We start from the raw sequence: 14,643 nt of genomic DNA on the forward strand, positions 1-14,643 counted from the left end.
AAAGCTATCTAACTGATACACCATCCAGCAGCTCACTGGGCTAGCCCGCGACATATCTAAATATGCAGAGAGTCCATCATAATGATGAGGTGTTTTATATATTTATCTTTCATGAAAGACAATTACATTGCAGCCCCACTGCTTTGCAAACTCCAGGACTGATGCACTAGTTGATTAACTAGCAGAAAGCCCTAACTAAAACTGAACTCGTTAACGTATCTCATTCGTTTAATTCTTAACTTTACATCCCTGTTATTATCAGGAAAGGTTAAGTAACAAAACACTTCCCCAGTTTCATCAGCTCAAGTTACCCAAGAGGAAAAACAGCAATGAAAATACATTTTAATATTAAAAAGTTTTCATTTGGGCTCATTTAAAAGGGTTTTATCTTCATTTGTTTTAAGATCAAAGACAACTTCTGATTCAAAAAAATTAATGTTAGAACATTTTCAGAGTTCATGTTTTTTTAATAGCTAAATGCTTGTGGAGAGAAACTAAAGGAAGCTCTATCTTGCCACCAGGTGGCAATAAAAGATGGGTGTATGTGTAGCAAGTTTTACTTCAAAAAACTTGAAATTAACTTACCTTTCCTTATTGATCAAAAAAAAAAATATGATCAGTTTGATGAGACTCAAAGCTTTTTACTCTGAAGATGTCCCTTGTCAGACTTCCATTTTGGAATTATTAGCATGCATAACTATTACTGAAATAGGCAGCAGGTTTAAAAATAAATATAAGGAAGTACCTCACACGACACACAGTTAACCTGTGGGACTCCTTGCCATGGGATATTGTAAAGGCCAAAAGTATAACCGGGGGTCAAAAAAGAATTACATAAGTTCATGGAGGATAGGTCCATCAATGTCCGTTAGTCAAGATAACCAGTGACACAATCCCATACTCCAGGTGTCATAAACCTTCAACTGCCACAAGCCAAGACTGGAAAAACACATTTTATTCAAATACAGCCTAATGCATGTTTAGAAGATTGTTGGCTGTATCTACAGAATGGGGGACTGTGTCCTGGAAAGCAGCAACTCTGGAATGGATTTAGGATTTATAGTGGACAAGCAACTCAATATGAATTTCCAGCATGATACTTTGGCAAACAGGGACTATGTGATCCTTGGATATATAAACAGGTGAGTGGGGAGTAGGAAGGTGATTTTACTTCTGTATACAGCATTGGTAAGACCAATACTAGAATACTACATTGTCCATAATATGTCATCCATATTTTAAAAAGGATGCTGAACAATTGGAGAGAGTGCAGAAAAGAGCCATAAAAGTTATTCACGGGCTGGTGAAAATGCCTTATAGCAAGAGACTTAAGGAGCTCAATTGTCTGGTTTATCAAAAAGATGGAAGGTGACTTGCTTATGGTGCAAGTACCTTTACAAAGAAAAAAATATCAGGTACTAAAGGGCTCTTCAATGTAATGAAGAAAAGTGTAAGAAGAGCCAACGGCTTGAAATGAAAGACAAATTTTTAACAGTGAAAATGATTAACCACTGGAACAAGCTACCAAGAGAAGTGTTGGTTTATCCATTATTGGAGTCTTCAGATCAAGACTGGATGTCTCTCTGGAAGAGATGCTTTAGTCAAACTCAAGTTATTGGCCTCAATGCAGGGGTAACTGAGTGAAATTCTGTGGCCTGTGTCATATGGATGTTGTCAAACTAAATGATCTAAAGATCCCTTTTAGCCTTAAAATCTATTTATGAATGAATGTGTTTTCACACTGGTGCAAACAAAGCACAGCAACAGAGAAAACAGAGTAAAGAATTTTTAGCTAAAATCCTTATAAATGAAAACAAAAATATACACTTCATATCTATTTCAACCCCCAAAAATCTGCATTCTTTTCAAAGTTTATGGTGGCATGTGAACTTGAACAGTGATTTACCTTTTATTTAGCACTTTAAGTAATAGAACTGGAATGAATTAGAATATTGTCCTCGTAGCTCTTTAAATCACAAGAAAAAAAATGTAGTTTATAATTTTAAAGATGTGATCTATGACAAATAACCAGTCATTGTTACTTTAGAATCTTGAATGGAAATGGGTTTTGAGGATTTTCCTATTTGGGTAAAGGTTAATCTTTAAGACTGCATCTATTAAACTGGAAAAATGATTTTTTCCAAGCTGAAACATTTTAGCCTCCTACGTTAAATAAGGATTATCAGCAGAACAAATGCAAATGAGTTTAATAGAAGACCAATAGCAACCTGAAGCTACAGTGTGGGGGTTTTGTTTGTTTGTTCTTGTTGTATGCACAACAAACAGTATAACCCCATGAAACCCATGTAATTAGGTAGGATTATCCCAATTTTACAAAAAAGAGGAAAACTAAGGCAAAAATAAATAAAGTGATTTCCCTAAGGTTTCCCAAAAAGTCTGTGGCAGATCCAGGAAGACAACCTAATTCTCATGACACTTAGTCCTGTGCCTTAGCCACAGAACCATCCTGCCTCCCCTGATGCGTAATCAGCCACAACATCTTAAAAATATGTATATACTTCCCATAAAAACAATATTTGATCTCATTCATTTCTTAGCCAGACCAGACACCTGGCATTAAAAGACTTCCAAGTGTAGATCTCATTATAGGTGCTGGAACTAGGGGTGCTGCCACACCCCCTGGCTTGAAGTAGTAATAACAATCCAAATACATGGTTTCCTCCTTCAGCACCCCCACTATAAAAATTGTTACAGCACCACTGTATCTCATGGAAAATTTTAAAAGTTGTCTTTCTAAAAGTATATCATGTAGAAGGTCCTGTATTTCACTTCTCATCTTTACTACTTGGAATGTTTAAATTCAAACTCATTTGTTTCCTAGCCACTAGAAAGCTGCATGTACGTGACAGGACTAAAATCAAAAAGAAAACTAGCAGCTCACTAACCCTTCTTTCAGAAACTATGGCTACAAAACACTTCAGGGGTCAGCAGGCTCAAGGACACAGATCTGGTTCAGAGGTTCAAAGAAACTGGCAAAAGGACAAGAAACCAACTCTATGTGTAAGTGATGGGCCTAAAATGGAACTCCAGATATGCAGCTATGGGGGGGTGGTGAGGGGAGGGGAATAGCAGACCACTAAACCAAAAGGGTGCCCCATGATCTTCGCCTGAGATCATGCTAAGTGTTGAGACTTAATTACCTAAGTCCTGCTTTGAGCAGGGGGTTGGACTAGATGATCTCCTGAGGTCCCTTCCAACCCTGATATTCCATGATACAGAAGAGATAGGCTCTTTAAGAGCACAAGCAAAGGAAAAGAATGTAGATCTCTTCCTGGAAGGAGACCAGGAATAGAAAAGTATGAGACAAGCATTCTATGAGATCAAGGACATCCATATGAGGGCTATGGTAGCTGCTGAAATACCAGGGCAATTTGGCATTAAAAGCAGACAAAGTCAGTTTTAAGGAGAGTAACTCTCCACATCTGGACACCAGAGTCTAGAACAGCGGTTCTCAAACTTCATTGCACCATGACCCTCTTCTGACAACAAAAATTGCTACATGACCCCAGGAAGGGGGACCAAAGCCCAAGCCCCGCTGCCCTGGGCAGGGAGGCCAAAGCAGCTCCAGGGCTTCTGCCCTGGGTGGGGGGCATGTAACATTAGTCCCCCTGCCCAGGGCTGAAGACCTCAGGAATCAGCTTCAGTCCTGGGCGGTGGGGCTTGGGCTTTGGTTTCAGCCATGGGCACTGGTGCTCAGGCTTTGGCTCTGGCTCTAGGCCCCAGCAAGTCTAACACCAGCCTTGACGACCCCATTTTTGAGAACCCCTGCAAGAAGGGCGGCTTCTTTCACCCAACTGACCAACTGCTAGGCAAACAGATTTCCCTCAAGGCAGCTGACCTCCACAGCAAGGCTTCTCTTTACGTAGAGAAATGGGGGATTGGATTCGTCCCACATATACATATTCTGAGGGATGAGGATAAGCCACCACCAATATATTGTCTCTCCTGAAGAAACAGAGCTCTCGGTCTAGCAGCTTCTGAAAGCTAAAAGCATCCTCCTCACAGTTCTAACACATGTGTGTGAATTATATGCTCTAGAGAAGACCATTTCATTCTAGGAACATTCTAGATCATTCTGCACCCTAAACTATCCAAAGACTGCCATCTGTGGTCATTATAAACCAATGTGTGGGGTCTAATAGATACTTCTAAAAAAGTATTGGAGCAGAGCTTTGGCAAAAGCAATAGCAGACCAGACCCTGGACAGCACACCATTGCTTGGACCAAAACACAAGGACCTGTCCTGTGAAAAAGACAATGCCCCATCTCTTTTGAGCAGACCAGAACCACAGAAGAATAGGAAGAAAGGGCCAAATGCACAGGTGATAAAGGAGGAACTGGAACAGTTAGTAACCAACCCTCCATCCATACCAAGACTTCCTCACGACACTACAGAACTCAACAAGTACACACCAATGAAGGAAATTAAAACAATAGACCCAGTGCAAAGGCACTGACACACCTGAAAGCTAAGCTCCCAAGGGTCCCTGGCACAGAAAACATTCCTGATACTCAGAGCTGTCCTGGCCCTGGGTCAGATATTCTCATGGTACCATTTGTGCCTCGTCTTTCTAGGCTCTGAAGAGCCATCACTACATCTGGGAGCAGAAGTCTTGAAGAGACAAAGGTTTCTGTAATGGACGAACAGGGGTAGCAATACAAAACCACCAAGTTTCAATCTATGCGGCAGTCAGAAAGAACTGTCCCTGTGCTCCAACAAGTAGGTTGTACACACAGCCCAATGGACATTTACCCAGAGAATCCTGGGCTTGTGCGCTGAAGTGCACACATCATCCAGTGTAGGGACCAGTGCAGGCAATGCTCAAAGAAGCCTGTAATAATGGTGGCCACCATAATACATATCAAAATATTCACCACTAAATATAAAGTCTCACTCACAGTACAATGAGACCACAGCTTCCAAAGATAGGACACAAAAGCATTGTTCAGCATGCATTCATAATGTAGTAAGGGGACCCTATTCTCTCATTTTCATTACGAATAATGGTAACCAAAGCTAAGTAAAGAATAGGTTGTCTCATTCTGCTGACTACAGAACAAAGGCTGTGCATGTCCATTTGATACAACTTTTAAGCAATGCTTGAAAAAGGCAACGCACTTCACTTAAACCATGAGCTGTTGACTTGGCTTGAGAGTAATGCGTTTGACCTTATCTATAGTCTCTCAAGAGTCCATATGCTATACATGCAATGAATATTAAATCTCTCTTGTGGCCAGCACAGAGCATTTGATGGGTCTCCGGATATTTACAAGATGTTATTGTTTTGGAGAAGCTGGCATAGTATAGAATATATTTACAAATGCAGCACACTTTGTTTGCAACTATAGTTCAAAACCAGCTGGGCAGCCCTAATACGAGCCTCATAAATCAGAACAATTCTAGCAGAACTTTCCTTTCAATTACAAGATCACCCATGACATCCAGATTTTTACTTCTCCTGACAAACCACCACCAGATATTGCTGACATCATCAGACTTGGTCAAGAGAAAGTGCCAGCTGCTTAAGGGCTCATGTCACTCACAATGTTTAATGAAAGGCTTTTTCTTCATACGTGGGGCTGTAAGAGAATACAGGATTTATACAACTATGGGAGTACTAGAGGCATAAGATGTGATATACGAGCAATACTTGAACTAACCTCTGTTCCCACCATAAAACTATCAATCTGACTAAACAGCAAGACCACAGTGGATCACTACAATATATCCAGGTAATTGCCAAGACTGCTTTAAAGATGAAGCATAGAAAAACCCACTTAAAAGTAAATCTTCCACTGGCTATATCTTTTCATTATTGAAGTATTTCATTTTAAAACACCTAGCCCACTGCCTTTCAAGCCAACACACAAGATCCATCCCACCCCCACACAAACGCCAGACCATCCTATACCAATGGCTAGGACACCCCGCAGTGGCCATATCCTCCTGTGCCCTTCCACAATATGTCCCCAGTTCCCAAAGTTTGCAAGCAGCTCTAGTGTGCAACAACACCTGAGCTGCCAAACCCTCAACCTCTTTTGCCATCTGCCCCTAGTCCAATACCATCCCTAGCCCTTAGCACCATCTACCAACCCTTCACACCTGAGAAGCCCCCCGACTTCACAACTCAGTAGGAGTTGCTAATACCCTCTTACACTCACACATGTAGTCTCCTTCCCCCTGATAATATTAAGAAAGGTTTCCCTCACCTGTGACCCAGCTGGCAAGGCACTTACAAGAATATCCTGATACTAGCATGTACATTCTGTTTCACCAAAGAATCCCATGTGAGGTCTTAAATGAAAGCCAGGGTCACAATGGCCATTAATGTCATTGCTGAAATGTATGAACAGATACTGTGTAATGAATTTTCTATGAAAATATGTTCTTGATTCTGTGTTACAGCAGAAGTAGAGAAACATGTTTCCTGTCAAATAAAAGATGTTTATTTGCCGGTCTCTCTGTTGGCATGTAAATTAAGTGTTGTAAGCTAAGACAATGGAGGCACATTTGCATACAGTCAGAGAGCTATGAAATCAACCAGGAAGAGCACACAATGAGGGAAGAGAGCCTTATCTTGCAATAGACTTGAAACGTTGGCTGGACTATGTACATGGGGAACAAAGACATCCCACCATTCTGCACCTAGGAAGAAAACTGGCAGCATGTTTACATTCACGAAAACAGAATCTCAACCAACCTGGGTTTCAAATGTTGCAAAGGACTCTGGGGTAAGAAACTACTTTAGACAGAAGATTAGCCTGTTAAATTAAGTTTAGCCTCTAGAAAGCATGTTCTGATTTTGTTTTATATCTAACCTGTTTTCTATCTAACCAGTTATCCTTACTGACTGTCTCTTGAATCTTTGACAATCAACTTATTGTAGTTTTCCCTGTAAATATATCTCAATGCTGTGGTATTAAGCTAGGTGATGATCCTGAGTTGAATCATACAAGCTGGTGTGCATGCTATTCCCTTGGGGACAGCAGATGTGGTATTTCTGTGAGTGTTCAGTGGATAAGGGACGGGACTGGACACTACAGGGGATACTTTGAAGGGGGTCAGGACTGGGATGCACCTACTGTTAAACTGCAAGACAAAGTAAGGGCTTGCAGACTGCTTGAGTGGCTAACAGACTGGTGGTGTAAGGGAAACTAACACCCAGATAAACACAAGCAAGCCTCCGAGGGGCTGTGGGGGGTAACAAGAGGACTCCCAGTCCTGGGTATCCCAAGAACTATGGCACCATCCCATTGTAGTTTTTTTTTTTTTTTAAAGTGTATTCCACTTTAATAGAAAAGAAGCCAGGAAAGATTCTAGGATTACAGGTTGGAGAGTCTCTTCATGGTACTAGGGAAACTGTTGTACTAGTCTATCTTTAATTATATTTTCCAACAGTCAGGTAAGTATAAACTGGATAACATCAGTCCTGCACTGCTCCTGTCAGAGAAAATGGTGCTTCTCTAACCTGCTACAGCTGTGGGTTCTTTATTTTTTAAATTGGGGAAATGGATAAAGGTGACCCAGGGGATCCAATTTACTTCAAGTTTCTTAAAAAAGAAAAAAAAGCGAAAAAGGAGCAAAGTTTTATTGTATAACAATGAACAATTATCAATAGGCTAGCATTTCCCAAAAGGCAGGGGCATGCCCCACTCAAGGAATATGAAGGATTGGCTAGGGGGCACAGGTAGATTCCTCAATTTTTCTCTAAAGCATGCTGGGCTGGCCTCCACCCAAGCATCCTGCACATGGCCCATTTCCTCCACCTCTTTTCAGCTACCAGATACTGTATCTAGTTGTCCTATAGCACAAGTGGTAGAAGTCTGCTACAAAGCTGAACATTTGTGGCTCAAACCCTGCTGACGATTATGGTAGGGATGATACAATTGCACAATCTTATTTGTTTACATTTTCCTTTCTGTAAATTGGGGATAATAAAATCACCCAATACCCCAATGGTGTTGTGCAGATAAACTCATCAACGTTTATGAAGCACACCACTGAGGAACTTAATTTTGCACTCAGCACAGACTACACAATGAACAAGAGAGATAAAAAAATATTTGAACAACCCCCCATTCACTGAATGAAGCAGGGATCCTGTGGAAAGGTAGTATCTGATCAAGTAATTCAAGACTCTGTAATAATGCATTCACACAAGCAAACTAAATTAAGGTTATATCAACTTTAATTCTAGCATTTCTTAACTTCTGAGTGCTTGCCTTTGCCACCTGAACATTCTTAACGTAGTTTTTGTTTTTATTTACCATATTTTAGCAATTTATAGCTTAAGTCAAGAGCAAGCTAGTGAAGTTTACTGAACACACTGTGTTTGGCTATTAAAAACCAGTGGGATTATGAGAAATTCCAGATGATTTTAAACACAGTGGGAGATTGGACAGCACAATGGCAGATGAAAGTCCATTTAGATAAGCATAAGTTAACGAATGCTGACAAATACGGTCAGTTTTGCATACACAATACTGTGTCCAAGCTAAAGTATAATTTTTGGTCAGATAATTTTTTTGATTCAGGAAATTCTATTACTGCCAACTTTGCCCTTCTCCAGAAATTTCCAGAACTCATGACATGGAAAAGTTACCAGAGAAAACAGGCTGTTTGCAAACACCACTGACTGCCCTGGAGAGCAAAACTGAAGTCCCTGTATGTCCATTTTAGTTATATTTTATTTTGTTAAACCTAATTTTATGGGTTACTAAGAAAAAACATATCTAATCTAACATTTAAAGATAATTCTTTTTCTCTAAAATAACTAATACATATTACTTTTTTTTCCTACTTTTCACATTTAGCCATTAAAAGCAACCACTAGCTACTTGGAAATATGTCATGCTCTTAAGTTTATCCAAAATTATTACAGACTATGGCCCAGATGGGACCATGAGCTCAATGGGACCATGCACGTGTGTGTTTGCAGTGTTGGGACCTTTCTTCCCCATGGCAAACTCTGCTTTGAATAGTCTGTTTCCAACTCAAAAGACTGGTGTAAACCCTCACACTGACAGGCTTATAACACTTAAAAAAAAAATTCAAGTAAAAATACTTTGATGCTGAACTATATAAGAGGGATATACATCAGGTAAATTACCTGTTTTGGCAGTGACAAGCTGTAGAACCAATGGTCGCCTTGTTACAATTCCAGATCCTCGAGGAAGGAAATCCCTACAAGAAAAATCAGAATGTAAATAAGGGGAATGGGATCACAACTGAGGAAGTCGGACAATGGAATTTTTACCAATATGGATCATTCTTTTTACAAAAAACAAAAACAAAAAAAAAGATGTTTCACCATTGTTACATCCACAGCAGGCACACACAGAGAAGTTAGATTAAAAATTAAATACTCTTTCTGGAATGTTGCAACATAACATTGACTTTATTTCTTAGAATCAAGAACCCCAACACAAGAGAGCCAAAACCAGACAGACATAGAGCAGACAGCTTCCTACGGCAGAGCAGCACAGCTCACCCCCACCTTGCTCTAGGCTGGCTCTTTGCAGACTGACTGCTTCATGCCCCAATCACATACTTCCCTAGAGAGCCCAATAGCCTGCAAGCAGGACCATGAAGCCCCTTAAAAATCTGATAGGGATAGCTTGTAATTTGAACACAGTTTTCAGTATACCACAACTTTCACTTTAAAAAAAAAACAACCTACCCCTTAATGAACAGAAAGATTGGGCATCTTTAAACCTTCTCAATTGCAGCCGAGACATTCGAGGAGGAAGTGCCCATTAAAGTGCCAGACACATTGGCACTCTCAAGGTTCAGCTGGCACAATGAATTTTCAACTCAGCAAGAGGAGTCCCTCTTAAGAAGGGAAAAGAATGGCACCACAGAAGTTCTTTTGCCTTAAACTGGCAGGAGCAGCCTTACTGTGCCAAGTCCATCTCATGTGATATCCTCTTGATGGAAACGTTTGTTGGTACATGTGCAACAATATACGGAGTAAAAAGAAAAGGAGTTCTTGTGGCCCCTTAGAGACTAACAAATTTACTTGAGCATAAGCTTTTGTGAGCTACAGCATGCATCCGATGAAGTGAGCTGTAGCACACAAAAGATTATGCTCAAACAAATTTGTTAGTCTCTAAGGTGCCACAAGTACTCCTTTTCTTTTTGCGTACACAGACCAACACGGCTGCTGCTCTGAAACCTGTCAATATACATAGTACCAATTCCTTACAAGTTAGAGTCCCTCCTGTGGCTTATTGTAGCAATACTATGCTCACAACTGAGACAGCATTCACTTTACATCCCTGCAGTTAGGATCTCTGGGAAATGCTGATCTGAAGTGTCACTTTGGCATCGGAGTTAGAATCCACCGAAACGAATGGGGTAGGTCACATCTCAGTGTTATTGTTTCAGGCTCTCTGCAAACACAGCCCAACATTGTTGTATCATTTACACTTGAGACACATTCTGAAGGTTTTTTCCCCTTATCTGATAGCATTTACTTGTTGTGATAGGCCCTAACTTTTTTTTTTTTAATTAAAGTTGTGACTTTTAAGAACAATTAAACAGCCTGTTGGCAGCTCCATTACACCTCTCTGGCTAGTCCCTCACACTCCACCTCTGGGAAATGCTTACATAAACAAAGATAATATCCATCTCTAGTTAAAATGCAAGTACTGGAGACCCATCTTCATGTGTATGCCTATTAGAATAGGCTGTGCAAATGAATGTCTGCACACTCAAATAAAAAGACACCACAGTCAAAAAACACCAGTTCATTGGATTCCCTAGCCAAATGTATACCCTGCAGGCAAAAGCAGAGTCAATTAGATGTTTAATTTTCCCTTAATTTAATAAAAAACAGGGTAATTCAATACAAATGCAGCCATAGGCGCTGACTCCATGGGTGCTCTGGGGCTGGAGCACCCAAGGAAAAAAATTAGTGGGTGATCTGCACCCACCGGCAGCCATGCTCCCCTCAACCCCCCTGCCCCACCTCCTCCTCCCATGAGCGCCCCACATCCCTGCTCCTCCGCCTACCTCCCAGTGCTTCCTGCCCAGCTGCCGCCAAACAGCTGTTTGGCAGCTTTAGCACACTCCGGGAGGGAGGGTGAGGAGCGGGAACGTGGGGCACTCAAGGGAGGAAGTGGAAAGAGGCAGGGCTGGGGTGGGGATTTGGGGAAGGAGTTGGAATGGGGGCGTGACAGGGGTGGGAAGAGGTGGGCCGGGGTGGGGCCTCATGGAAGGGGTGGAGTGGGGCGGGACCTGGGAGCAAAGAGGGGTCGAGCACCCACAGGAAAGAGGGGAAGTCGGTGCCTATGAAGGCAGCACATTAATACATAGATATCACTGATCTTTTAAAAGCTGCAGTGATTAGTTATATAATACCTTAGACAATAACTGTTTACAAAAATCAGTGTAGCTCAAAAGCTTGTCTCAAGGTGACAGAAACTGATCTAAGTAAATATGTTCTAGTGCAGTGGTTCTCAGCCAGGGGTCCGGGGCCCCCGGGAGGCTGTGAGCTGGTCTCAGGGGGTCCACCAAGCATGGCGGGTGTTAGACTCGCTAGGACCCAGGGCAGAAAGCTGAAGCCCCACCATGCAGGACTGCAGCCTAGGGCCCTGAGTTCTAGTAACTAGGGCTGAAGCTTGAGCAACTTAGTTTTGCGGTGCCCCTTGTGGCGTGGGCCCCAGGGCAACTGCCCTGCTTCCTACCCCTTAATGCCAGCCATAGCTTTTATATGCAGAAAAGCAGTTGTTGTGGCACAGATGGGCTGTGGAGTTTTTAAAGCATGTTGGAGGGGCCTCAGAAAGAAAAAGGTTGAGAACCCCTGTTCTAATTGGCTCAAAGACCTTGTGCTTTGTAAGACTAATATCCAGTTTCATATCCATCAGAAAATAGCATCTTTATGTGCCTTTTTTTCCTCTGCTTCTCAAAAGAGGTGCTACAAAAAGGAAATTGGATTTCCAGATAAATTTCTGTATGTGTCTAACTTGTGACATACTTTCTCTCACTTTTGGGGAAGGTCAATAGCAAGGTATCGTATTCAGATTTCTGTGAAAGAATGTGCGACACTTTGGGATAAAGTCTGCAAAAGTCCAAAATCTAAAAGGAAGATGCAGTACAGCTCTTTCCACAGAGAGGTTTACTAATTTCGACACCCATCTGGTTGAATTGTTACTAAGAAATGGTCCCTTTACAGAGAAGAAATACCACAGGATTGAATCAAAATTCAACAGGTTCCTCTGGTAGAGCGTAAAGAAGGCTAGTGCCATCTAGAAACGGAGGACATCAATAGATTTGAAGATAGTGATTCCCTGAAACTTTTGATCAGTATGTGAAGCTATGCTGTAGTTTGGCATAACTAAAAGAATGGGGTAGAGAAGACATCTGACCACTTAGAGTAGAAGTAGCTAGGCCTGGTTGAAGGCCATCCTAAAGAAAATGCACTAAGAACTTTATTCTTTGGTAATTGTTTGTTGTAGTCTTCTCCTCTCTCATCATTTGCAGATATAGCATTTTCACATAGTATTATCACTCCACGTATCAGAAAAACAGGATTTAACATCATCTCGCAGAACAAAGAGAAAATACAATCTCAAAGCAATAGGAGGGGAGAGGACTACAAACCAAAAGAATTACCTCTATCATCCTCTGTACAGCGTGTAGGCAGTGTACATAGCAAGCACTGGTATCCCAGAGAGGATACCTACAGGGGAGCTTGGAACACCAACCAGACAAACAGATTCTAAGGACAGAAAGGACCATTGTGATTATCTGGTCTGACCTCCTGTATAGCACAGGCTATAGGTAGAAATAGCAGGCTATTGAGTCTGGGTCTCCCGAGTCCCAGGCTAGCCCCTAACCACTGGACCTCTCCATACAGCGAAAGATCAGCATAGCTCCCCAGAATATGCCAAAAATTAGGTGGCAACAATGTAAAACAGATAACACACCTCAGCCCAGACCTATATGCTGTGGTAAAGTGGACCCACTGTGATGTAGCAGAATTGAAAGTTATCCTCACAACCACAAGAAAGACACTTTACAAGTTTAGGATTTAAGCTTCTTGGCTTCATAATAGGACAACAGAATATAATGCTAATGTCTTTCCCCTACTGCAGCCTTCAAAACAAGGAGTTCTTTGGACTTCCAAATGTTGTGTGAATGAAAGAGATACAACTTCCGAGCTTTTTTTACATCAAGGGAAAGGAATTTTCTTTGTTGCTAAGTAAACAATTCTCAGTAAAATAATGAGTATATTCATGTGACATTCTGAATTAAACTTTAGGAACAAAAATTCTAAGGGAAGACAAATTCACCACCTGACAAGGAAAAAACGATAAAGAGGATGGTGGGGAGATAGATGCTCAGGGACTTCTGTTCTTGCCATGCTCTTGTAGCAGATATAGATTAACTACAGCACTTACTTCTGAGTAGGGAAGGGTGACCAGATGTCTCAATTTTAAAGGGACAGTCCTGATATTTGGGGCTTTTTATTATATAGGCACCTATTACCTCCCAACCACATCCTGATTTTTCACATTTGCTATCTGGTAACCCTACTTCTGAGCAAGATACTCTCCAGATGTGCTCATAAGAAGATCATTTAATGTGCTGCCAGTGGGGCTGAGGTTAGTTTAAATAAGGTATTTTACACAGTGCCACCTAGTGGCGGAACAATATAATATGATTTAGCATTCCATTAGATCTTCCCCTTTAGGATCTACATTCCTACCATTCACAAAACTTAGCCTGATGGTGTATCTTTGAAGTTCAGTATGTATCAGTCAGCTAAGTGTTTCTGAATCATACTGGTTTTCTAATTACACAACCCAAACACGTAACAACTCGGTCATCTTTTCCAATTTAACTAATAATTCCCCATAAGGCGTTTGATACCGTGCCACATGCGGAATTATTAGTTAAATTGGAAAAGATGGGGATCATTATGAAAATTGAAAGGTGGATAAGGAATTGGTTAAAGGGGAGACTACAATGGGTCCTACTGAAAGGTGAACTGTCAGGCTGGAGGGAGGTTACCAGTGGAGTTCCTCAAGGATCAGTTTTGGGACCAATCTTTTTATTACTGACCTCTGCACAAAAAGTGGGAGTGTGCTAATAAAGTTTGCGGATGATACAAAGCTGGGAGGCATTGCCAATTTAGAGAAGGACCAGGATATCATACAGGAGGATCTGGATGACCTTGTAAACTGGAGTAATAGTAATAGGATGAAATTTAATAGTGAGAAGCGTAACGTTATGCATTTAGGGATTAATAACAAGAATTTTAGTTATAAGCTGGGGACGCATCAATTAGAAGTAACGGAGGAGGAGAAGGACCTTGGAGTATTGGTTGATCATAGGATGACTATGAGCCGTCAATGTGATATGGCCGTGAGAAAAGCTAATGTGGTCTTGGGATGCATCAGGCGAGGTATTTCCAGTAGAGATAAGGAGGTTTTACTACTGTTATACAAGGCACTGGTGAGACCTCACCTGGAATACTGTGTGCAGTTCTGGTCTCCCATGTTTAAGAAGGATGAATTCAAACTAGAACAGGTACAGAGAAGGGCTACTAGGATGATCCGAGGAATGGAAAACTTGTCTTATGAAAGGAGACTCAAGGAGCTTGGCTTGTTTAGCCT

General features: G+C 41.3%; 1 protein-coding gene across 6 annotated transcripts in view; it reads right to left on the reverse strand.

The window, feature by feature from the left end:
• Positions 1 to 14,643, reverse strand: part of DNM3 (dynamin 3) — a 298,280-nt gene that overhangs the window by 252,670 nt on the left and 30,967 nt on the right. For all 6 annotated transcript variants that reach the window (XR_013636160.1, XM_073356327.1, XM_078854046.1 and 3 more), the window contains exon 2: positions 9,132 to 9,205. Coding sequence is in view for 5 of the 6 variants with exons in the window: in XM_073356327.1 (XP_073212428.1) it covers positions 9,132 to 9,205 (74 nt within the window). In the remaining variant the exon portion in view is untranslated. The remainder of the gene's footprint in view (positions 1 to 9,131; positions 9,206 to 14,643) is intronic.

The sequence above is a fragment of the Lepidochelys kempii genome, chromosome 8 (assembly GCF_965140285.1).
Source record: "Lepidochelys kempii isolate rLepKem1 chromosome 8, rLepKem1.hap1, whole genome shotgun sequence".
NCBI classification, from domain to species: Eukaryota; Metazoa; Chordata; order Testudines; family Cheloniidae; genus Lepidochelys; species Lepidochelys kempii.